At 37.5% G+C, this 23,831-nt stretch overlaps 13 protein-coding genes and 3 non-coding genes across 16 annotated transcripts; 11 read left to right on the plus strand and 5 right to left on the minus strand.

Annotated features, from left to right (window-relative positions):
* Positions 1-32: 32 nt before the first annotated feature.
* COI1 (Coi1p) lies at positions 33-412 on the minus strand (the record flags this gene model as incomplete). Its single annotated transcript, XM_018132460.1, has 2 exons — positions 33-321; positions 384-412. The coding sequence occupies 2 exons, from the start codon at positions 410-412 to the stop codon at positions 33-35; spliced, it is 318 nt and encodes a 105-aa protein (XP_017988259.1).
* A 487-nt stretch (positions 413-899) lies between these two features.
* ORT1 (Ort1p) lies at positions 900-1,739 on the minus strand (the record flags this gene model as incomplete). The annotated part of the gene is made up of 1 exon (XM_018132459.1): positions 900-1,739. The coding sequence occupies one exon, from the start codon at positions 1,737-1,739 to the stop codon at positions 900-902; it is 840 nt and encodes a 279-aa protein (XP_017988260.1).
* A 304-nt stretch (positions 1,740-2,043) lies between these two features.
* Positions 2,044-2,379, plus strand: RPP2B (ribosomal protein P2; the record flags this gene model as incomplete). Its single annotated transcript, XM_018132458.1, has 1 exon — positions 2,044-2,379. The coding sequence occupies one exon, from the start codon at positions 2,044-2,046 to the stop codon at positions 2,377-2,379; it is 336 nt and encodes a 111-aa protein (XP_017988261.1).
* Positions 2,380-3,079: 700 nt separating this feature from the next.
* On the plus strand, positions 3,080-3,151 carry AW171_hschr53201. Its single transcript has one exon. It is a non-coding gene; the product is annotated as a tRNA-Asp (tRNA).
* A 264-nt stretch (positions 3,152-3,415) lies between these two features.
* Positions 3,416-4,573, plus strand: KAE1 (tRNA N6-adenosine threonylcarbamoyltransferase; the record flags this gene model as incomplete). Its single annotated transcript, XM_018132457.1, has 1 exon — positions 3,416-4,573. The coding sequence occupies one exon, from the start codon at positions 3,416-3,418 to the stop codon at positions 4,571-4,573; it is 1,158 nt and encodes a 385-aa protein (XP_017988262.1).
* Positions 4,574-4,787: 214 nt separating this feature from the next.
* SPC34 (Spc34p) lies at positions 4,788-5,657 on the plus strand (the record flags this gene model as incomplete). The annotated part of the gene is made up of 1 exon (XM_018132456.1): positions 4,788-5,657. The coding sequence occupies one exon, from the start codon at positions 4,788-4,790 to the stop codon at positions 5,655-5,657; it is 870 nt and encodes a 289-aa protein (XP_017988263.1).
* Positions 5,658-6,043: 386 nt separating this feature from the next.
* Positions 6,044-8,128, plus strand: CAF4 (Caf4p; the record flags this gene model as incomplete). Its single annotated transcript, XM_018132455.1, has 1 exon — positions 6,044-8,128. The coding sequence occupies one exon, from the start codon at positions 6,044-6,046 to the stop codon at positions 8,126-8,128; it is 2,085 nt and encodes a 694-aa protein (XP_017988264.1).
* Positions 8,129-8,394: 266 nt separating this feature from the next.
* On the minus strand, positions 8,395-8,507 carry AW171_hschr53205. Its single transcript has 2 exons — positions 8,470-8,507; positions 8,395-8,438 (listed from the first exon to the last, which is right to left on the minus strand). It is a non-coding gene; the product is annotated as a tRNA-Leu (tRNA).
* A 30-nt stretch (positions 8,508-8,537) lies between these two features.
* FYV6 (Fyv6p) lies at positions 8,538-8,936 on the minus strand (the record flags this gene model as incomplete). The annotated part of the gene is made up of 1 exon (XM_018132454.1): positions 8,538-8,936. One exon carries the CDS (start codon positions 8,934-8,936, stop codon positions 8,538-8,540), a length of 399 nt encoding a protein of 132 aa, XP_017988265.1.
* Positions 8,937-9,494: 558 nt separating this feature from the next.
* Positions 9,495-9,596, plus strand: AW171_hschr53207. The gene is made up of 2 exons: positions 9,495-9,531; positions 9,552-9,596. It is a non-coding gene; the product is annotated as a tRNA-Ser (tRNA).
* A 151-nt stretch (positions 9,597-9,747) lies between these two features.
* FCF1 (rRNA-processing protein FCF1) lies at positions 9,748-10,317 on the plus strand (the record flags this gene model as incomplete). The annotated part of the gene is made up of 1 exon (XM_018132453.1): positions 9,748-10,317. The coding sequence occupies one exon, from the start codon at positions 9,748-9,750 to the stop codon at positions 10,315-10,317; it is 570 nt and encodes a 189-aa protein (XP_017988266.1).
* Positions 10,318-10,633: 316 nt separating this feature from the next.
* Positions 10,634-11,644, plus strand: PTC1 (type 2C protein phosphatase PTC1; the record flags this gene model as incomplete). Its single annotated transcript, XM_018132452.1, has 1 exon — positions 10,634-11,644. One exon carries the CDS (start codon positions 10,634-10,636, stop codon positions 11,642-11,644), a length of 1,011 nt encoding a protein of 336 aa, XP_017988267.1.
* A 199-nt stretch (positions 11,645-11,843) lies between these two features.
* MED2 (Med2p) lies at positions 11,844-12,830 on the minus strand (the record flags this gene model as incomplete). The annotated part of the gene is made up of 1 exon (XM_018132451.1): positions 11,844-12,830. The coding sequence occupies one exon, from the start codon at positions 12,828-12,830 to the stop codon at positions 11,844-11,846; it is 987 nt and encodes a 328-aa protein (XP_017988268.1).
* A 372-nt stretch (positions 12,831-13,202) lies between these two features.
* ATP16 (F1F0 ATP synthase subunit delta) lies at positions 13,203-13,682 on the plus strand (the record flags this gene model as incomplete). The annotated part of the gene is made up of 1 exon (XM_018132450.1): positions 13,203-13,682. One exon carries the CDS (start codon positions 13,203-13,205, stop codon positions 13,680-13,682), a length of 480 nt encoding a protein of 159 aa, XP_017988269.1.
* Positions 13,683-14,193: 511 nt separating this feature from the next.
* On the plus strand, positions 14,194-15,951 carry MCD1 (kleisin alpha; the record flags this gene model as incomplete). Its single annotated transcript, XM_018132449.1, has 1 exon — positions 14,194-15,951. The coding sequence occupies one exon, from the start codon at positions 14,194-14,196 to the stop codon at positions 15,949-15,951; it is 1,758 nt and encodes a 585-aa protein (XP_017988270.1).
* Positions 15,952-16,302: 351 nt separating this feature from the next.
* On the plus strand, positions 16,303-23,766 carry UTP20 (Utp20p; the record flags this gene model as incomplete). The annotated part of the gene is made up of 1 exon (XM_018132448.1): positions 16,303-23,766. The coding sequence occupies one exon, from the start codon at positions 16,303-16,305 to the stop codon at positions 23,764-23,766; it is 7,464 nt and encodes a 2,487-aa protein (XP_017988271.1).
* Positions 23,767-23,831: the final 65 nt, after the last annotated feature.

Raw genomic sequence — 23,831 nt, forward strand, 5'->3', positions numbered from 1 at the left:
TTGTATTGTTATAGACAATAATACTAAGTACTTTATTCCTTGTTCCATTTGTCAAGGAGCCCTAACTTGTCACCACGCTTCCTGCTCATGTACGATAAACCTGTTGCTTCGTACTCGCTTTTTCTCTTGACCTCCTCCGTCTCATTCTTCCTTTCATTTTCAGGAAAGCCTGGTTTGATCTTTGCGAGATTGTAATCATTATTTGTAGATTTTGATTCCAAATAGTTAGGTTGGAATTGACCTTGTCTTCTTTGGCGAATAATAGTTTTCGTTCCTAAGACTGATACTATTGTTAATCCTGAGAGAATTGCAACATATTTTCTATAAGATTTTAGTATGATTAATTTGATAATCTTTAGTCCATAGCAATGAAGAATACATACCCTACTGGTGTCAATGCGCTAAAAGACATGTTGTTGGCTTCTTATTATGAGTTATTCTTCAGGAGATGCTTTGACATTAGTCCATCTTATACAAGGATATATATGAATAGTGAATATTATATATCATACTGTACGGAAGAATGTGTTAACGATTAGAAGTATATCTGTATTAGAAGTATATCTGTAGGAATATTAAGATAATCACAGTCAGCATCGTCTGTATAAGGGTTGTTATGTAATATTTGTTGATGCTTAATCTGCTTTGAAGCAATTGCAAATATTCTCAATCAGAAATCTAATAACCAGCCTAAAAGTTTGATAATACATAAAGACATAGGAAACGCAAAACTACCGTTTAAAGCACATTACTAGCACACTCATTTGCTTGCAGTGTTCGTCTATCATAGCTAATCTCAACAAACTAGCCAGTTTGCCAATTATTGCTTCATCCTTTCAGTCTTCTAAAACCGAAAAATGCTAATTAAAGGTAACAGTAAGAATAGCCAGTGTCTTATTTCACAGTTTGGAAAGCCTTTCGTGGATGTAAAATATTGCAGCATTTGCCGGTACAGCCCTGAGCAATGTTATTCCAATTCCCCGATAGAACCCCATCGGCCCATTGTTACTCATAATTATTGTAATTGCAGAGGAGAAACTGACATGCTCAGTTTGCATAGTAGATTTGACAGTATCTGCCGGAAAGACACTAGCATTGAAACATACACCAGCGCAGGCACCTGATATTAGTAGTTCCCATGGTGTGTTTTCGATTCCATCCCCTGTAGAAGAAAACCAGTTCTTCAATGTCTCAAAAGTTGTGAACCAAACCGCACATCCAAGACATTCTCGCAGTAGGGTACTACAGTGCCCCTGCCATAGTCCACCGAACCCACGTTCCCGAACAACAGTTCGAGCGGTTTCCAATACCGAAACACGTTCCGATGCTGAGTTCTCTAAATTAGAAACCTGCAACTTACACTTGACTAACTCTACAGGTGTCAACACCAAACTAGCCCATGCACCTGCAAACGCACCTGCAAGAACAGTTTTAGTCAAAATATCAAAATCAGTGTATACATCCGTTAGATGTTTACCTATATTGAACGATACAAATAGTAGAGCGTTCTCTAAAAAAGCTCCGAAAAGTGGCGAAGAGATACCCTGGTAGAAACCTCTCCAGAGACCCTCTTCTGCATATGTGTACCTGATACATGACCAGGTTGTGGGGAAAACATGGTGGGGTTGAGTTTGCAATCGTACTTTTATGGTATCAAATGGATATTCAACTACCTTACCAACTGCTCCAGCAATACCTCCAAAAAAAATATCCCTAAAGGCTTCGTATAACATTGGCATGGTCTACAGAAACTTCAGCGCTAAATGTTATTATTGCACTCTCTAGTCATCTCATCGGATTATTACTATGGATAAGATTCGATCCTATAAGACCAGAATTTTCGCGGTGCGAAATATATAGTCCACTCGTACACAGTGATACACTCTTAAAATTCTAAAATTTTTCATGAAATATCAAGATTCGATGTTCTCCTTTCACGATCTCTTCTTAGTACTGTTTTATTTAATATACCAAGGAATAGTCTGCTTGTTTTTCAGCTTAAATCGATTATTTCAATAAAATCTCCAGAAATCAGTAAGAAAAATGAAGTACTTGGCTGCTTATTTGTTATTGTTGCAAGGTGGTAATGAATCACCATCCGCTGCTGACATCAAGGAATTGATCGAATCTGTTGGTATTGAAGCTGAAGAATCTCAAATCTCCAACTTGCTATCCTCTTTGGAGGGCAAGTCTATCAACGACTTGATTGCTGAAGGTCAAACTAAGTTTGCTTCTGTTCCTGCTGGTGGTGCTTCTGTTGGCGGTGCTGCTGTTGGCGGTGCTGCTGCTGGTGGTGCTTCCGCTGCTGCTGAAGAACAAGCTGAAGAAGAGGCTAAGGAGGAATCCGACGATGACATGGGTTTCGGTTTATTCGATTAGATAGATTGAGTGACTTTAAATTTGTTTTTGAATTAATATATATAATGTTACGCATTTTGTAATTGAATATAACGACTTCTGTCATAATTTCAAGTGGAATTACAAGTGATCATTAGGGTGCTTTCGTAAATATATTGAGTGTTTACAGTACGGCTAATAAGCGTATAGAATATGCAGCTGTTTTAAGGTAAATACTCCAAAGAGTTCAAGTAAGCGTTGCTGTCGGGGGTACCTTACTGGTCACGTGTACTTGAAGTTCCTTGAATACGCTTTTTGCTTAGTCGGAGCTCTTCTAGTTGCATATTGTGTCTAGAAAATTATAGCTCGTGGACTACCTAACCGATCACGTGCTAACTTGAAGTTCCTTGGTCACGTGAGTATTAAATATTCAATGATAGATTAGTTTACTATGTATATAGGTCTAATCTAAGTCACTGGCCACGTGTCTTCCTTCGACTCCTAGTCATAATCTCATATCTAGCTATGGTGGCTTTATATACGTTAGAATATCTAGCTCATCTTCATTTCTACGACAGATCTCGAGTCGGTGCTAGCCCTTACTCTTACTTCTCCATACGGACCTAATCCGGCGCTTCTTTCTAGCTGCTGCCTCCAAGGGGTCTCTATTTGAATCTGCGACAAGTGTCCCATATCACTACCTAGATAAGTTTCTGCTAGGTCACTCTAATTGCACAAGAGATCCGCGATAGTTTAATGGTTAGAATTCGCGCTTGTCGCGCGCGGGATCGGGGTTCAATTCCCCGTCGCGGAGTATTTTTTGCCCTTCACAAGGCGGCTTGTTTTATTCATCTAGAGATGTATTTATATATCTTTTTACATTTCTGATTAATTAAGTTACTGGCAATGAATAGGATCAGCGAGTTATATAATTTATATTGCTTGCTTTCACTAATATTTATAAGTACTATCGTAACTGCTTTTAAAGCTCTTTATCATGATATTGAAATTTTTAACTCGAAGAAAAGTTAAACCAAGTTGAAACACAGCTGTTGTAGAAGAAAAGCGTTTGCGTAAAATGGTTAACCTAAATTCAATTCCATCAAAAAATAGGCGTAACTATTATTTGGCGTTGGGTTTAGAAGGATCTGCAAATAAACTTGGGGTTGGGGTGATTAAACATCCCATTTTAGCGCAGCATAATGATAGTGATCTATCCCATGATTGTCACACTGAAATACTGTCCAATATTAGAGATACCTATATTACACCACCAGGTGAGGGATTTCTTCCAAGAGATACTGCTAGACATCATAGAAACTGGGTTGTCAGAATTGTACGTCGTGCGCTAGATGAGGCCAATGTTAAAGATCCAAAAGAACTAGATGTTATATGCTTTACTAGAGGACCAGGGATGGGTGCTCCACTTCATTCTGTTGTAATAGCGGCACGTACAATGTCTTTACTGTGGGACGTACCTCTAATAGGTGTCAATCACTGTGTGGCTCATATTGAAATGGGCAGAGAAATTACTAAAGCTGAAAATCCAATTGTATTATATGTCAGCGGAGGAAATACACAAGTTATCGCATACTCTGAAAACAGGTATAGAATTTTTGGCGAGACGTTAGATATAGCAATCGGAAACTGTTTGGACAGATTTGCCAGAACATTAAAAATCCCGAATGCTCCGTCCCCAGGATACAACATCGAGCAATTGGCAAAAAAGTGCCTTAATAAAGACCGATTAGTAGAGCTTCCATACACTGTAAAGGGTATGGATCTTTCTATGAGTGGGATTTTGGCATACATAGAATCTTTGGCAAAGGATCTTTTCAAAGAAAATAAAAAGAATAAGATTTTATTCGATAGAGCTACCGGCGAGCAACTGGTAACAGTAGAGGACTTATGCTATTCATTACAAGAAAATCTATTTGCAATGCTAGTCGAAATTACGGAGCGCGCAATGGCACATGTAAACTCAAACCAGGTCCTAATTGTGGGTGGGGTAGGTTCTAACGTCAGATTACAGGAGATAATGGCAGCTATGTGCAAAGATCGCTCTGATGGTCAAGTCCATGCTACTGATGAAAGGTTTTGTATAGATAATGGTGTTATGATTGCCCAAGCAGGTTTGCTAGAGTACAGAATGGGTAACAAAGTAATGGACTTCTCAGAAACAGTTGTAACGCAACGTTTCAGAACCGACGAAGTCTACGTATCATGGAGAGAATGAATTACCCAGTGCATCCATGACATTAGAATCATAGGATATATATATATATATATATATATATGAAGTGGTATAGCTGTTTCCTATGCTTGTTACTCAGATGTAGATGAGATAAATAGAAAAAATCATAGGGATCTACGAAAGTAAATTCTAGGTATAAATCATAGATACTAGCTGAAAAAAATATCAACTGAGCATCATACATTGCTCTATTATAATGTCAGAGTCACTCAATTACTGTTTAGATCAAATAAAACAATCTGCAGACTCAATCTCGACGCTGTACTTCAAACCGCCTGGTATTTTCCAGAACGCTTTAGTCCACAGTACCAACACATCCTATGCAGAAATCATCACAAGACTAATTAGAGATGGGGACCCAGTTGATGAACTGTCACTTTATAAGGTAGACTCAGAGGGTAAATTGAGAAGGAAGGATGGTAAGCAAGGCGTATATGATCATCTATCTGAACGAGCGTCAGTTCTAAAAAGAAATAGACTTCTCGGTATGCCAGAGGAAACACCAATTGCTTACGTACCAAAAGAGTTTTATCTGAAGCAGCATGATCTAATAACCAAGAAGAAACAGCGTTTGAACAGGGACTTTCTTTTCGATGATATATCCCCTGAAGCGGGCGGAGTTTTTGAGGTGCTTCTTAAAAAGTTTGCAGATGACAACGAAGTTAAACAACTCCTATACGCATTGCAGAATGGTAGTGTAATTACAGAAGAAGACTCTTCGTCAAGAAGGAAAACTATGTTTGTCGAGGACTTCGCCCTTGATCTTGTTTTCAGACTTCTTCAGGAAATTGTTACTCAATGGCCTTTGAATGAACATCGCGCTAAATATGATCGCCTGTTAGCTGTATATGAAGATATACATGGAGATATTGAGAAGCTGCGTTCAGAAATTGACGAACAAGAGAATAAGCTTCAGATGCAATTTGAAGAAGATTCTCTAGACGAAGATGGTGATGAACCGGGAAGAACGGAGCCATCTTCAAGCGTCTCAGATCTCATACGACAGGAATTGGAAGAAATAAAAGCTTTAGAACAGAAAATTCAACAACTAAAACATCACCAATAACCATAGACCCATTTTGAAGTCTTCAGATTATTTAAATAATGTTACCCGGAATTCAAGTGAAACTTCCGCCTCGTTTCCAATGATCCCCTTTTTTTGTGAAGCTGCGCTATTACTTTCTGCTTGGAATAACGTCGTTATCTCCTTCAATTATATGGAGAAACAAGTTAAAAGTAAATATTAAGACTTCGCAACCGATATCTTAAGGAGACAGGAAGCCATTGAATAAACTATTTCTATACAGTGTTAGGTTGAGGGAGGATTGGAAATTTAAGCAAAGTTCTCGACTGTGATAGTGGACAGTAAAATTCTAGCTTTTTACATTAGTCGCACTTTTCAATTGTTGTTTGGAAGCTTTTCTGGAAGAACCTGCAATCATAGAATTCATCATGGCAAGCGACCAATTTGTAAACTTAGGAAGGGCTTTATCTACTACTGCGTCTGTTGTTTTGGGCTCCCAATCTGTGGAGGATACAATACTGTCCTACAGCAGCCCCTATAAGAAGATGCTTCATGATTCGATAACCAATTCTGGTGGCAAAACGAGCCTTATGAAGGCGAGTAATTGGAGGAATCGTTTTTCACTATTTTCATCTAAAAATGGTGCATTTCAAGATCTTTTTCATGCTACTTCGGGTAAGAGCTATTTTAAAAATGGTTTTGGAAATTCTAGGACAAGCTTCCAGGTATTGAGTTACCTCAGTGATGAATTATTGGCTGACGTACCTAACAGCCATTCAAGCTCGACAGGACAGTATAAAGCATTGACAGAAAATGGAGAGAGACCTAAAAAGAAGAAACATTCCAAAACACAGAAGAATGATGTTTCGCTCTTTCAAGGGTTTGAGGCTTCATTGCCGGTGATTGATCAGACTATCAGTTCTCATCAGAAACGTATTGGCAATAAGGACATTAAATCCATTAGGGAAGCAGGGACAGAGAATATGCCTGATGCTTTGGAAGAAGAGGAAGACCAACTTGAATTCAGATTACCAGAAGGTGTCAGTCTAGATACAATAAACAATACCTACTCCATCAAGGCATTATCTAATTCTATAAAGCTCATTACTGATAACCTGGACCTCTTGGAAATCCAAAAGAATTTGGCTGCTAGTGAGATTAAAGAGTTAGATATGAAAATGGAGAAAATAAAGGCCATCCGCGATTTAGTATTTAAGAGAATAGCAACGGTTGAACAGAATGAGTTATTTTTGGAAAAGCATCTCCTGACTATTAAGGATAGAATTGATATGATAGAAGACTATGATTTGGATAATGATGATGGGAATGATCATGTAGTAACTTCTCCAAATGGACCAAATTCTCCTTCAAAAAAGAATCAGATTGATGGTGCATCTCCAATTGATTCCAATAGCCAGGAAGAGCCTCGCTCACCCTCTACTAAGAGTACCATGAATCAAAGTCAGCTTAAGTATATGCACATTAACCATGAGAAAAAGATGAAGCAGCACGAACTCAGTCGGTCAAGAAAGACGCATCCTACTCTGCAACAATATTATGAACCAGGTGCCAATATTACATCGTTCTCTTCTGCACATGATGATAAAGTGACATGTTTGGACTTTAATATGCCATTTGGAACTTTATGTTCAGCAGGGAAGATGGATCCCACGATCAAGGTGTGGGATTTGAGTAAAAATAGTCGTATTGCCTCCATTTCCGGCCATTTAGCCACAATTAGTTGCATGCAAATGGATGAATACAACACGCTGATTACTGGTGGACGTGATGCTTTACTTAAGATGTGGGACATACAGAAGGCTGTAGAAGGTAATATCTCCCCAGAAAATGATGTTTGCATTCATACTTTTGACTCACATATTGATGAGATCACAGCACTGAGCTTTGATGGCAGTACATTAGTGTCTGGTTCACAGGATCGAACTATTCGGCAGTGGGATTTGAAAAACGGAAAATGTGTTCAGACTATTGACATTAGCTTTGCAACTGGTGGAGGAATGTCTAGGTCAATGATGGCAAGCAGTGTTTTGGATGCAAATGAAGCACCAATAATTGGAGCTTTACAGTGCTATGATGCTGCTCTTGCTACTGGAACTAAGGACGGTATAGTGAGACTATGGGACTTGAGAACAGGTCGAGTTGTTCGGACCTTGGACGGTCATACAGATGCGGTGACTTCTTTACAATTTGATTCAATGAATTTGATTACTGGATCACTTGATAATAGTATTCGTATTTGGGACTTAAGAACTGGTACATTGGCGGATGCATTTGCATATGAGCATCCTGTGACCTGCTTGCAGTTCGACTTACAAAAGATAGTTGCAGCAAACCAAGAAGGTACAGTAAAGGTGTATGATAGGCAACACAAAAAACACTGGTTTTGTGGTGGTGATGAGAAAACCGAAAATGTGGTGGAGTTTGTCAGATACAAAGATGGATATTTGGTGGAAGGTCGGGGTAATGGTGATATCAATGCATGGGCAATATAATTTTAAATTAGATGTGAACTACAATGATCAGCCACACGAATGTATAATGACGTGGAGAAAAGATATGGCGTCAATTGTATGCGTGCGGTAATCAAATGTTTCCAACTATGGAAATATTATATTTAAGTAATGCCTCTTGTACATAAAGAAAGAAACAGAGTAATCTATAATATAATTATATTATATAATATCGACTTTGTTGGTCCATTGATAATTCAGTAGGAGGGCGAAATCCAGCCTTAGAAAATACGTAATTTAAAAAACAATGGTTGCGAAGAGATTCGAACTCTTGCATCTTACGATACCTGAGAATTCAACTGTAACAGCTTAAGTTCTGAGAACTTGAATCAGGCGCCTTAGACCGCTCGGCCACACAACCAGATGGTGATGAGTGTGCAGTAATACAACTTTATGTATTAACATTCTTAGGAACAATTATAATCTTTTTCTTGTTACCTTTTCTTTTTACTATTCCTAAAGGTTGAGGATTGTTAGCGTTTGGAATTTTTACTGGTTTCTGCAGTTCGTACAGGGATTGTATCCGTCGCTGCTTTCGCTCCTGTTTAACCTCAAATTTACTCAACTTCTCATCTATATATTCCTGCGTTTCTTGTTTCTTTATTAATTCATCTTTTTTTAGTTTTTCGTAATGTTCTATATCTTCTTGGCTAATGCGATTGATCAATGAGTTTTGCTGGTGAATCTGGCGCTGAAAGTCTTCCTGCTTTTTGATCGAATTAAGTCTTAGTTGTTCCAGAAGAGTTTTACGTTCTGTCTTTTGACTCTGATCATCTTCGAGGTCTACCATATTTGAGTATTTTATATGGAGATGATGTTTATTGAGTAAACGGCCGTTAAAATAGTAGCAAACAAAATCAGTTACTTGGTTCAGCCTTGTCTTGTCTTTTGCAGAAACATAGCTTTATTGTTGCGTAATAAGTGGAACCGCCAAACAATGATATCCCAATTCAGATTGTGTCACGTGATTGTACCATACGCGAACGTCGAAAATAAAAGCCTTGTATAGTTCTTACATTACTATTGCGTTTCCAAATGAAGTTATCCGACGGCTAGATTTCTTAGATATAAAAAGTAGTGTCGAGGACTACCTAACCGATCACTGCTAACTTGAAGTTCCTTGATCACGTGCATGTTAGATACGCAATGATAGATGAGTATACTCCTATATAGATCTAACCTTAGGCAATGGCCACTTCTCCTTTCTTGGACTCCTAGTCGTATTCTCATATCTAGCTATGGCGACTTTATATACGTTAGACTATCTAGCTCATCTTCATTTCTACAACACAGTAAGAATGCAATTTACTGGGTATGATTAACCTAGTTGGAAATAATTGTAATATTCGTCAAAGTGGCCGAGTGGTTAAGGCGATGCCCTGCTATTCGACATATCGGAAGCGCTAGGCATTGGGTTTTACCTTCGCAGGTTCGAATCCTGTCTTTGACGTTTATTTTTGCTCTTCAGGGACATTTGTTTCTTTTTGTATGCAATGAAAAATTTATAGAAGCGATGCCCAACTGAATCTAAAGTCATTAGATACCTTCACATACACACTGTCGATAACCACTCTCCCGATCTCCCGCTATTTCGCATAAACATGGGTAGGGCTAAGAAGACCAGAAAGTTTGCTTTGGTAAAAAGAACGCTAAATGCAAAGAAAGACAAGAGAATAAGTGCAAATGTTGCAAAAGAAACTGAAAAGAATGATCCAGAGTTATCAAAACACATACCACAGGTCTCAAGTGCACTGTTTTTCCAATATAATCAAGCTATTAAGCCACCATACCAAGTCCTCATCGACACCAATTTTATAAACTTTTCTATTCAAAAAAAAATCGACTTGGTAAGAGGTATGTTAGACTGCCTCTTGGCAAAATGTGTACCACTAATTACCGATTGTGTAATGGCTGAACTGGAAAAATTGGGTCCCAAGTATAGGATTGCGTTACGGCTAGCCCGTGACCCAAGAATAAAGCGCCTGACTTGCTCTCACAAGGGGACGTACGCGGATGACTGTCTAGTAAATCGTGTGCTGCAGCATAAGTGTTACATTGTCGCAACCAACGATGCGGGTTTGAAGCAAAGAATTCGAAAAGTTCCTGGTATCCCACTCATGAGTGTTGGAGGCCACTCATATGTTATAGAAAAGCTTCCCGATGTATTCTGACTACTGTTGCATCTCTACAACTCTCTATTACTTTCCTCCATTGCCTACTTTTAAGGGCTAGAATGCTCCCGTAAATTTTTTCTTTATTTTTTTTGGAAACCAGGAAGCTTGACATTACGTAAAAAGAAACAAACTCCATTTCCCGAATATGTATCTTAATCCTTACGCTAGTAGTGTCTCTAAGTAAAACAAAAACTACCATCTCTATTATCATCGAATTTACATCCAGGATATAATAAATTCGGCAGGGTCTATATATTTAAGGCTAATACATATCTTACAGCAGGCAAAGGAGAATATTCAACATAATACACAAATGAATGAAAATGAACCTGTAATTAGTAGTGATACTAATAAAGGATCAAAAGGTATACCAATGAAAAGTGATATTCGTGATAAAGTTAATAATACCATGTCAAGTGATTCTCCATCGATTGCAACTGATGGAGAAGCCAGCCCTATTTCTAATGTTGCTGACTCTGATATGGAGACGAAACAGGGAACACCAGCGTACCAATTATCATACCAGGTGGGTGTGGCTGAAAATAAAAATGCAAAATTTAGGAGGACTATGGAAGATGTTCATACATATGTGGAGAACTTTGCATCGAGGTTGGATTGGGGATACTTTGCTATCTTTGATGGGCACGCTGGTAACCAAGCCTCAAAGTGGTGCGGCTCGCACCTACATACAATAATTGAGGAGCGACTTCTGAAAGCAGATTCACAAGATGTTAGAGATATTCTAAATGCTTCGTTTGTTGACGTAGATAAACAGATAAACAGTACTTTGGAAGGAAATAGTGGATGCACTGCAGCAGTGGGAATCCTACGATGGGAAGTCCCTTCATCAGTACCGAAGGGTTCACTGAATTTAGAACAGCATAAGAGGATGCTATATACGGCGAATGTGGGGGATACAAGGATAGTATTATTTAGGAATGGACGTAGTGTTAGATTAACCTACGATCACAAGGCATCAGATATGATTGAAATGCAGCGGGTGGAGCGTGCAGGAGGGCTCATTATGAAAAGTAGAGTTAATGGTATGCTTGCGGTAACGAGATCGCTTGGTGATAAGTTCTTTGACACGCTAGTAGTTGGAAATCCGTTTACTACTAGTGTAGAAATCACCACAAGCGACCAATTTCTCATTATTGCTTGTGATGGTTTATGGGACGTTATTGACGACCAAGCAGCATGCGAAAAAATTATGCACATAAAAGATGCTAATGAAGCCGCCAAAACGTTGGTGAGATACGCTTTAGAGAATGGTACTACTGATAACGTCACCGTAATGGTTGTTTTTTTTGATAATCATCTTTAAATCTCTTCAGTATTAAATAAATAGTCTTGTCGTTTCTAACTACGTTCTTGAAGCATTCAATAGTATGATCTTCTTTGCCTCCTGAATAGGTGCCATTTTTACATTTATATGGCCTAGTATATCATTAACGTCTTGCATATATTGCCCTATAAAAAGAGTTTTTTAGGTATAGTTGACTAAAAAGCCAATTTCTGATTGGCTATATATTGAAATCGTTCAAGTCTAATTCATTATTATCGTCAGTAGTGTTCCAATCGATACCTAGATCATTGAAATCGTTTAAAGTTAGGTAATCATCAGGATTCATGCTTCCTTGTTGGGTTGCTAGCTTTGACACCTGTTCTGTGCTACTCTGACCACTGGGATTGTTGGAATTACTCCTCATACTTGAAATGCTATCAGATTGCAAATGCTTGGGGCTCTTACTCAGTCCATTACTAGGCTTAGAAGTCAAATATGCACTACCGTTATTAGGAACATTATTACCATTGTTTCTATCGTTAATGCTCATATTGTTCATACCATGATTTCCAATTTCATTTTTGTTAGTACTGGATACATTTGAATTGCCCATATTGAAATCTTCTAGAGAAAAATCACCCTGACCATCCATACCACCAAACATCGAAATATCCATGTCATTAAGATCCCCAAATTCAGCACTGAAAGCTTTCTCAGAGACGCCCCTATTTGATTCCTGAGCATCTATGTTACCAGTGTCCAGATCGGAAAGCAAGCGATTTGGGCTGGGTACTTTTAAGTCCAATGGCGACTGCTGATGATTAGGATATTGATCGTTACCCATACCCTGCATACCGGCGCTGCCACCGTTCAGTTTCCTCGACTTTTCTATTTCTTCAAACTGTTTCCTTCGTAACTCCTCTTCTTGTTGCTTCTGCCACTGTTTAGCCTTCATTGCTTCTTCGTCAACCGCATTAAGATACTCCGATGCCGTCGACAAAGTACTCTCAACCCCATCTAAAATCGAATGAAAAAGACGTACCTTATCTCCTAGAGACTTTGAAAGGGATTTCCTGAATCCTGCGGCAACCTCCGAATTCAATTGTATGGTCTTTAACTGCTGTTGAACCATCATCTCTGTAGCTGCTTTCATTATATCGTCAAAACATTGGGTTAATTTATCACCTTGAATATCCCCTTCCATTCTAACCTTAGATGAAGCCATATTGAAGTACCTAATAGTTTTACTATTATCAGATACTCAAATATGCCAAAATTTTTCCAGTTCGTAACTTTTACTTATCTCTATCCTGATCCTAGTATGCTGTTAACATAGACAATGGGAGAGAATACTGAACTAAGGTCCAAAAAAGACTTGAAACCCATCTCTTGTTTCACGTGACAATGATAACAACTTTATGAGCATCATTATATACGTTTTGTATCTCAACCAATCATTTGTTTGGAAATCACTGAAAGGGAGGGTAATGAAATCTTGTCAAGCTTACGAGTGAAGTTTTCCAATGTTAAGATTCGTCAAACCAGGAGGTTGTAAAAGACCTGTATAAACGATACCGTCCCAAAAGTAAAGCAAAAAATGAATCGTGTTTCATTCTTAAGATCCTCCGCTAGGGCAGTTAATCTCATTTCCAAGCGTACTTATGCTGAAGCCGCTGTGGGCTCGACTTTGAAACTAAACTTTGCTCTACCACATGAAAACCTTTTTACCGGTAGCAGTGTGACCCAAGTCAACTTACCTCTCAAGTCAGGTAAAATTGGTGTGTTGGCTAACCACGTTCCTATTGCTGAACAATTAGTTCCAGGCGTTGTGGAGATTTTAGACGGTAGTAGCTCAAAGAAATTCTTTGTTTCCGGTGGTTTTGCTACTATGCAACCAGACTCAACTTTATCCATTACTTCTGTTGAGGCTTTTCCATTGGAATCATTTTCCCCAGAAAAGGTCGGAACTCTTTTGTCTGAAGCTCAAAAGAATAAGTCTTCCGCTGATGAAAGGGCAGCTGCTGAAGCTGCCATCCAAATTGAAGTTCTTGAAGCTCTACAAGCTGCTTTGAAATAAGGTAAATGAAATACGCAATAGAGTTCTATTATACTACTGTACGCATATATTCCACGATTATTAGGATAAAGCATAATCAGCTCTCTGTACACCGCACCGTCTTCTTCCACTAACTATAAAATTCATAAGTACAATGACGACCTCATCATAAGCTACATGGGGACTCTATAATACTAAATATCATCTTAATGACTATGATACTTCCTTAATATTCATGGCTATGAATCTTATTTTATTTATTATCACGTGAGTGTCAGTTATCGCGTCTTTTTTTAAAAAATCGCGAAATGTGACAGGTGCGAAACAGCATCTCATCCAAAACTGACATCAAACCGTTCCTGAGAACATGTATGGAATTTCGCGTCCTTGTGATATAGAAATTTAGAGATGGAGTAGCGGTCTTCAGTAGTCTTTATATATATATATATTTAAAACTAATCTCAGAGTAACAAATTACTATCAAATTTTGAATATCTATAATTTGCAAATTGAAAAAGTGGCTATCTAATTTATGAGTGAACAACGTCAAAATTATCCCTCCATCGTCCAACTAGCAGGTAAAAATGGACCTTTGGCACAAATATGGCTTGCTTCAACTTTAACCAACTTGAACAGGTCTTATTTGAAAACTAATATTTTGCAGTCAGTCGAGGAAATCTCTAAAGTAACAAGCGGAGACTATGAAAGCGACGCGCTAGAACCAGTCACATTACGCGTTTCAGGAGAACTACTCCATGGTGTTGTAAGAGTATATTCGCAAAAGGCTAACTACCTACTATCCGATATATCTGATTTATTGCAAAAGATAAACTCCCTATTTAGGGGGAATATACAGAGAGGTTCCACCGTGAATATCGACACAGTTCTCAGGATTGATCAATTGATTCTTCAAGATACCGTCACCGAAATGGATGTTTTGGCAGTACCAGCATTAGAATTGGATGATAATGAGACCCATCCGAATTTGTTAGAACGTGGACATTCTATGGATAGGCAAGTGCAGGGAGCTAATGCAATGGGGAAGACGGCTCCTTGGGATTTATCTTTGGAAGTTGGTAGACGGTTTGCCCCTGACGATGACCTTGGGCAGCAGAGCTCTATATTGGACCTTAATTTTGAGTTAAGTGGGGACAATTCGAAATCATGGGGTGAGGGCACCCACAATTCAGAATTCAATAATGAAAACTCAGGAACGCCACAATCTGATCATAATGAGACTGTTGGTAATCTGCCTGACGATCTTCCTGATGATAATATGGATTGGGATTTGGGTGTCGTTCAACAAGACCACGAAGACTCTGAATCGGGCTCTGAACATGACAGTATAGAAGTAGGAAGAAAAATGTCAAATAATTCGATTTTACATGAAACGGCTGAGTTCGGTTTTGACCTCGAGGTTTCCAAAGATCCCTTTCAAGATGCGATTGAAGAACAGGAAGAGGCTTTGAGTGCCCATGGACCCGTCAAAGCCACACCAAAACGTAGCAAAAATACCAACTTGATCAACGTTAAGAGGATTCATGTGGACTCAGAATACGAACTTAAAGATTCGGTGGTAAAAGGAGGACCTTCTGCCGAAATAATATCAGATGATACACTTGAACGTTCTATTGAACCAAATAAGAAGAGAAAGTGGTCTGAGCTGGCTTCAGCAATAGATTTTCTACCTAATTATTCAGTTAATCACTTTTCACCATTGAGTGTATATTTCAAGAAGGCAAAGCATTTCGAAACTCCAAATGCTGACCATGAAGAGGAATTTGTTCTTGATGATCATATTGATATGTCTTTAGGACTGGATGAAACATTGTTTGATAATTCTTCAATACATGCTGGAACAGAAGAGGAAATTCCTCCTGCAGATCAGTCTGGCATTGAGGGGCATCCATCTATCCCATCCAGTGCAGCCACGGAACAACCTGATATGCATGAATTCTCTCATATATCGGAAAGCGAAATCACACAAATAAAGCCCACTCAAGAAGTTCGGCTAGATACAGGCGAGCTTGTCTCTAAATCTACAGTTGAGATGGCAAACGCCGTAAGGACAACATTCATAAATAAACAACAAGCCACTTTTGACGAGCTTTTAAAAACCAGGTACAGTTCAAATTTGACTGATCTTACCAAAAGCGAAGTTAGTAAAGCGTTTTTCGAACTGTTAGTATTAGCTACAGCTGAGTGTATTGATATCAGTCAGCAGCAGACTTTTGGGGAAATAACGGTTAATAGCAACGGACAGTTGTACGAGAAATTCATAGAAGCTTAACTTGGTTATAGGTATGTAAACATAAGTACGTTGTAGAAGTTATAATGGAGGATTTTACGTTCAGTACAGCGGCTAATCACTTACGAAAACACTAGTTATAATGTTGCGCACATTATACGATATACTGAGTTAAACAAAAATTGATATCATGTAAAAAAGGAACAACCTTTAAAATAAAGAAAAACAATAAAATTTTTAATGCTCATCGCAAGCCATCATACCTAAATAAACAGTTGGTAAGCGTTAGGGGCGAGTCAAGTGATCCATTTATTACGGGTTTTGATCAGTTACATTATATTCTATTTTTGCTTATATCTTAAAATCAACTTTGTTCCCTAGCTACAAGATCTAATGGCTAAGCAGAAAACAACAACCAAATCTACCAAAAGGTATAGGTATTCATCCTTTAAGGATAAAATCGACGACTTGCGAATTGAACCTGCTAAAAATCTGGATAAGCGTGTTCATGAATATGTTGAGTCTTCACATTTTTTATCCTCTTTCGAACATTGGAAGGAATTTAATTTGAGCGGAGGGTTCATCAATTTTGCTAGAGAAATTAATGATTTAGTACAAACCCTTCCGCAGATATTATACCATGCTGAAAAAATTTTTGATACACTCGTTGAAAATATTGGCAAGCATGATGATAAATCACTGCAACCTTTGCTTGATTTGCTATCTCAATTTTGTCATGATTTAGGTCCCGACTTCTTAAAATTTTATGAACGAGCATTAACCACTATTATAGACCTACTAGATGAAGCCATATCATTTGAGAATTCTAGTGTTTTTGAATGGGGATTTAATTGTCTAGCATACATGTTCAAGTATCTAACCAGATACTTATCTCAAGATTTACTACCGACTTTTAACCTTTTATTTCCACTATTATCACACAAGAAGGAATATATGTCCAGGTTTTCAGCCGAGGCGCTCTCTTATTTAATACGCAAAATGAGCAGCACGAATTTATTTAATTTCGTGGAGTATGCTATGGGTAAACTAGTTGATACAGAGAGTAACAACTTTTACGATGGTCTTCAGACACTTTTCAGTGAATCTTTAAAATCTACATCCGAATCATTACATTCTAAGTCTGGTACAATAGTAGATACACTATTAAAGGTCTTACTAAAAAAAGAGCTTCATGCAGTTACCGTATCGCTATTCAGCGATGTTTTTATGGATATTTCAAGACATGCGTCCGCAGAGAATATTGCGCAATTATATGAGCTAATCCTTGGGAAATTGAGCCATTATATGGAGCAAGAGAGTGAATCTGCTGATCTAGACAAAATATCGAAAGTTCTATCTGTTCTTGCCTTTGCTGAAAGTGGTAGAAAAGTTCCAAGCTGGGATACACTCACAGAATGTGTGAAGATGGTATTAAACCACCAAAATAAGGATTCTATGTTACCAGAAACCACCTCATTCATGTTCGCAGTTATAATACGTAACTCTAATGTGAGAACTCTAACCAGCTTTCACAAACTTGCTTGTGAATATTATTTGGAACGGTACCCATCGCATTTTACTGAGTTCTTCAAGCTTTTATTAGATTCGGACAGTGATAAAGTAATATCATTTAACATGATAAAGTTTCTTCAAAAGTTTATAAACAATCATTGGCAGGACAGCCAAATGAAGTTGGCCTTATTTTTCCTACACTTAATTGAAAAGCCAGGCCTTGAGGAAAAATTACACATTTCGATACCTGCTCAGTTCACCAATCAATTACTTGACGATTTAAACCAATTCAAAAATGTTATGGAAAGCGATGTTTTAATTCAAATATATTGGAGAATTCTTATTATTAAGAGGTCAACCGTCAATAATCATCCCTCACTAAAGAGTCTGGCAGAAAGGTTGCTATCTATAAGTTCTCCTAATGACTTCACTAAGGATGTTGTTGGTAATCTTCTTTTCTTTGTTTTCTCAACAGCTCAATCCGAAGAAAATCTATTATCTCAAGTTGTTGGCTCATTTTGTAAATTTCACGACAGCACATTATTCATTGAGGGTGTAAATCACATCATCTCTTCAGGACGTCTCTCTCCGCATTTATTGTTTGATAATCAAGAAATTATGAGCAGTGTTACAGATAACTTGTTATTACCGGACAGGAATATTCGTGCAGCTTCTTTGAGGTTGATTATGAAAATGTATTCAGCATATGGAAACCCTACACCTCAAATTATTAATGATCTTTCAATTATTGAGGAAATTCCTTTGACATTTGATAACGGTCGTGATATCACAACAAGAATACGGAAACTTGGTTCTGATTTTTCGAAATTAAAGCCTGGAAAACTGGTTTGTGAGATATTCTTCAAGCATTTGTTTGGTCTACTAACTGTTCGCTTTTCTCCAATATGGGATGGAATAACAGAAATCCTACCTCAAGTGTATGAAAAGGACCAACGGTTAGTTTGGTGTTTGATGTTGCATCTTATCAGGATCCTTGATAATAACTCTCCTGCTGATTATTCCGGAATCCAGTGCGCAATTTCTGATAGAGATGTTTTCTGGAAAGTCAGCATCAATAGGTTAAACGACAGTATTCAAGCTGCTGATAATATATTTGAGCTATATCACTCTCTTGATTCATCATTTAATGATATATTGACTAGAAATAGGGTCAACAAAGAATATCCTGGTATGATAAGAAATCAAGCATTAAAGCTGCTTTTGCTATTGCCAAGTTTGGCAGAAAAAAATTCAAGGGATATTGTTCCACTTTTACTGAATTCAGATTCTTCTGATTTCGTTGATATTGAAGAGCCTGAAAAAACATATACGTCTTCTACATGGTCAGAAAACGATCGTAATTTATTGTTGAAAATTTTTGGAAAATTCAAAAATATTAAAGCAATTTATAAATCTGAAGAGGTTCGTGAAAGATTGCTTATTTTATTAGGTAGCAGGACAATTGAAGCTCAAAAATTAGCTCTTGGTGGTATTTTGTGCTATAAAGATCCAGTTTTGGTGAAGTACAGAGATAACTTAGAAAATTTATTGGACGACGCATTGTTCAAGGATGAAATGACAAAGCTTCTTGCTACAGATGAAGCTCGTATGATTGACGGTTCTTCTGAGGCTCGTTTAATGCCGTTAGTCTTGCGCATTTTATTTGGTCGTGTTCAAACACCTAATACATCTGGTATTAAGAAAAGCAGAAAGGCTTCGGTTATAACTGTTTTGCCAGGGTTTAAAGAGATGTATGTTGCAGAGTTTTTGGCATTGGGATGTAAGCGTTTTAATTTTACCTATTTCTTTGAAAACTCCGGTAAAATAGACCCAAATGAAGCAACTGTATCAGTTTTAAGAAGAATGGTTGGTTTTGTGAACGTTGTTGGATCGTCTGTCACTGTATTGGGATCTAAATTCCCTCGTGCAATAGAGACAATTATTAAACCGCTAATTTACACCATGTGTATGTCAACTTATGTGGTCGAACAGGGTATGGTTGCTAATAACATTGACAAAATTGCTGCAACTTTAAGGCAGCAAGCTATGAAATGTTTTTATAATATATTTGAACAACTTGGAGACGTACTAGACTGGGCTCCATTAACTGCAGTCATTTATGAAAATGTTATTATGCCTCGTATTCCTAACTTTGAACATGAAAACTTACAGCAACCATCATCCATAATGAAAATAATGACTTATTGGACTAAGTTCAGATCACTTTACAAGTTTCTTTACTATGACAATTATTCTGCCGTACTGCAGCTGTCAAATGTTCTGGCAAACGTAAACGCAAAAGAATCTGTTGTTGCTGTCATACTAGATGCCTTCAACAACATAATTAAGAATCCGGTCAAAGAAGATGAATATGTGGAATTGGTAGTCCTAGTTGCATCGACATCTTTGTATGCATTACCGGCATTGTTGGAAAGACTATCTGACCAAAACGTTTTGTCTATAGTCATTGACTTATTGTTCAATGTTACAGAAGGAGGGTATATACAAGGTGATGATACTAGAAGGCAGTTTGTCAGTTCTTTGGTTTCTTTCCTAGAGAAGGATATATCCATTCTAAAGGCAAATGACAAGGAGAAAATATTTAGTTCTCTAGCCTTTTTGGTCACTTCTTTTAACTGTACTTGGAAAGAAATTGAACCGTTATATTTGGTATCTTCAAAGTACTACAGCACTTTCCAAGAAAAAAGTCTTAGACAATCTCTAAACAAGCTTTTCAGTAGTATTGCTTTAAGGTTTGGTGAAATAGAACAGGTTGCTGAGCTTTTGACTGCCCTGAACTCTTACTCCACATCTCGCATTCAAGAATACGATTTTGGGTTAATTTTGCCGGCATTTAAAGTATTTATGGACAGCCAATACAAAAGCTTTAATGAGAGACAATGGCTACCGATAATTTATTGTATGCTGTATTTTATTAATGATAAAAATGAGCTAGCGATTAGGACAAATGCCTCACATACGTTGAACCGCTTTGTTGATTACATGAATACAAAAACATCTCTTGAAGATGCTAAGGGGTGTGCGGCCGTCATAGAAGAAATTCTTATGCCTCATATCAAGTTGGGCCTCAGAAAGGCTACTGAAGAGATTCAATCGGAATATATTACGGTTTTGTCATATATCATTGCAAATGCGAAATATTTTAAAGAATTAGACGATGCCAAAGTGCTTTTATTCAATGACGATGAAGAAGCTAATTTTTTCACTAACATCAACCATATACAGTTACATCGTCGTCAGAGAGCAATTAAAAGACTGGGACAAATCAGTCATCAGCTTTCTCCTAACACCATATCCCAATATATGGTCCCAATGATCGAGCATTATGTATTCTGCCACGAAGAGAAATATCGAAACGTTTGCAATGAAGCTATTGCTACTATTGGCATCCTTTCTAATCATATCACTTGGAATCAATATAAGGCGCTATTAAGAAGGTATATTGCACTTTTGAAATCGAAGCAAAGTCATCTGAAAGAAATTGTATCTGTGATAATTAATATCACTTCATCCTTCAAAAACTCTGCTGAAAGCCAGAAGAATTTTGATGAAAACAAGCCTAGCATTGTGAAGTTTCCAAAGAATTCAGAAGAACCAACGCAATATGTTAAAGCAGAAATATATCCTGTATTGCATAAAATTTTAAGTCATAGGGATGAAGAAACGATAGTGGCTAGGATTCCTTTGTCCCAAGCACTCGTCAATCTGATACTTGGACTAAGTCAAGAGGATACAATATCGCTGCTACCCGGTATACTAATTAATACTTGTCAGGTTTTGCGTAGTTCATCTGAGGAATTACGTGAAGCGGTGAGAAAAAACTTGAGCAGTATCGCAACTTCTTTAGGTCCTGAATATGTTAGCTATATTATACGTGAGTTGAAATCTGCTTTATCTCGCGGTTCCCAAATTCATGTCTTAAGTTACACAGTTCATTATTTGTTGATGTCAATTTCTAAAACCTTGAATCATGGGGATCTTGATGATTCTGCTCAGCTAATCGTAAACATTATTATGGAAGATATGTTCGGGACCTCGGGACAAGAAAAGGAAGCAGAGGGCTATGTTTCCAAAATGAAAGAAGTGAAATTTAATAAAAGTTTTGACACGGGTGAAATTTTGGCAGCTAATATAAGCCTATCAAAGTTTGCAGTTTTGTTGCGGCCAGTTAAGGCGGTATTGCAAGAGAATCTTTCCTTAAAAAACCAGAGGAAGCTTGATGAGTTATTAAGAAGATATTCTCTTGGATTAAATCACAATGAGGAGGCTTCTTCACCTGATGTATTGATACTTTGCCATGAAATATATATGCAATCACTCTCCGATCGTTCAAGCATGAAGTCATTGAAGGGAAAAGAACTAAGTGAGAATGCCGAATTTTTCTTAATTGACCTCAAAGCTAAGAATACTGTAGTACAAGCAGAAAATTCCCACTATGCATTTACTTTACAGAAATTCTCTTTGGATATCCTGAAAACAGTGCTTTCAAGGCATTCAAATCTTTTGCAAACTAATTACCTAAACGGTTTTATGGCTTTACTAAAAGAGGCGCTTACTTCCGAAAATGAGGCTGTTGTCATCAGTGCGATGAGGCTGCTGATCATTATTATGAAATTGGAGTTTGCAGAAGAATATGAGGAGATCTTCAAAAGCTGTGCTAGAAATGTTTTAAATTTTGTTAAAGATTCTCCCTCCACTTCATCCGAGCTATGTCAAACTGGTCTGAAGTTTCTATCTTCCTTAATTAAATATAAGGATATTAAGTTAAAAGAAACCGCTCTGGACTACATTTTGGGTAGGATCCAACCAGATTTAATGGAATCCAGTAAACAAGGTCTAGCATTTGCATTTTTAAAAAGCTTACTCTCAAAGCATGTCATGTTACCAAAACTTTATGATATTTTTGATGCCGTTGCTGAAATTATGGTCACTAACCATGCCAAGGAAATTAGGGATGTTGCTAGAAGTGTTTACTTCCAATTTCTAATGGAATATGACCAAAGCAAAGGTCGCCTGGAAAAGCAGTTTAAATTCCTTGTGAATAATTTGCAATATCCCTCCCAGGAAGGAAGGCAATCAGTAATGGAATTACTAAACTTGATTATTAATAAATCAGGTCCCGAACTGTTAATGAAATTATCATCTTCTTTCTTTGTTGTTCTAGCTAATGTGGTTCTTAACGATGATTCTCCAAAATGCAGGAAAATGGCTACTTTGCTGTTAACGAACCTATTCAAAAAGCTAGGACCAAAAAATATGGTTACAATTGAGAAATATATCTTAGCCTGGTTGAAACAAATTGAAAACCCCTTGTTTATTACCTTAGGCTTAAGGATATACAAGATATACCTGACTGTGTTTGATGATGGCGTTAAAAGTTTGCACGAAATAGCAGTTGCGCGTATAAAATCAATTATTGCGGACACAGAAGTTGGATCAGAATCTAAGTGGGAGGATGTCTATACCGCATTGGAAACGTTTGCAGTTTACGTGGAAAAGAAAAAGGAGAGTGTTTATTTGAACAATTTCAATAGCACATGGGACAATATTATTGGTTGTCTATTGTATCCACATGAATGGGTTCGTTTGTCGTCTTCGCGCCTTGTGAATGTACTACTCGATAACAAAGACAGCTTGGAAACTCCATTAAATGACTACAAGATTCAAACCATTGCTTATAGGTCCTTCCGAGTTTTGGGTGCTCCGTCTGGGACTAAAGATGTGGGCTCTAAACAATCATCTGTTAAGGTTCTAGTCTCAATTATAATGAAGTGGAACGCAAATTACACCCCATTTATTCTCAAGAATAATGATGAAGAAAACCAATACGAGGATGCATTAGATTTTGCAGTATCAAGGACTGCTGGTATTATTAGAAGTGAGGATAATCCAGCTGATTCTTCTGCTTCAAAATTGGCCGCTATTCAGCTTTTGGCTATGATTATTCAGATATTAGACAATGAGCAATTAAAAAAGTACGCAGAGAAGATAATATTGCCATTGTATACTTTTGTTGAAACGGGGGATATTAAGGAAATCAGAGAAGAAGATAATGAGCTTGTAAACAAGGCTCAGGAGTGTATGGATATTTTGGAATCTAAGTTATCGGTGTCTGATTTTACCTCAGCATATTCAAATGTGAAGCAACTTGTTTCACAACGGAGATTTGATAGAAGAGCAAGAAGAGCAAATCTTGCTTTGAATGCTCCAGCTGTAGCTGCTGAGAGAAAATTGAAAAAGCATCTCAGATCAAGACAGAAGCGAAAGCACGAAAAAGATGAAAACGGTTACTATCAGAGGAAAAACAAAAAAAAAAGAGTATAACCATGATTAAAGTATATAGGTAGTTTACGTAGTCTTGGAAAGAACGGTGCTTTAAATAAAACTTT

Source organism: Eremothecium sinecaudum, chromosome V (genome assembly GCF_001548555.1).
Source record: "Eremothecium sinecaudum strain ATCC 58844 chromosome V, complete sequence".
In the NCBI taxonomy this organism is placed as follows: Eukaryota; Fungi; Ascomycota; class Saccharomycetes; order Saccharomycetales; family Saccharomycetaceae; genus Eremothecium; species Eremothecium sinecaudum.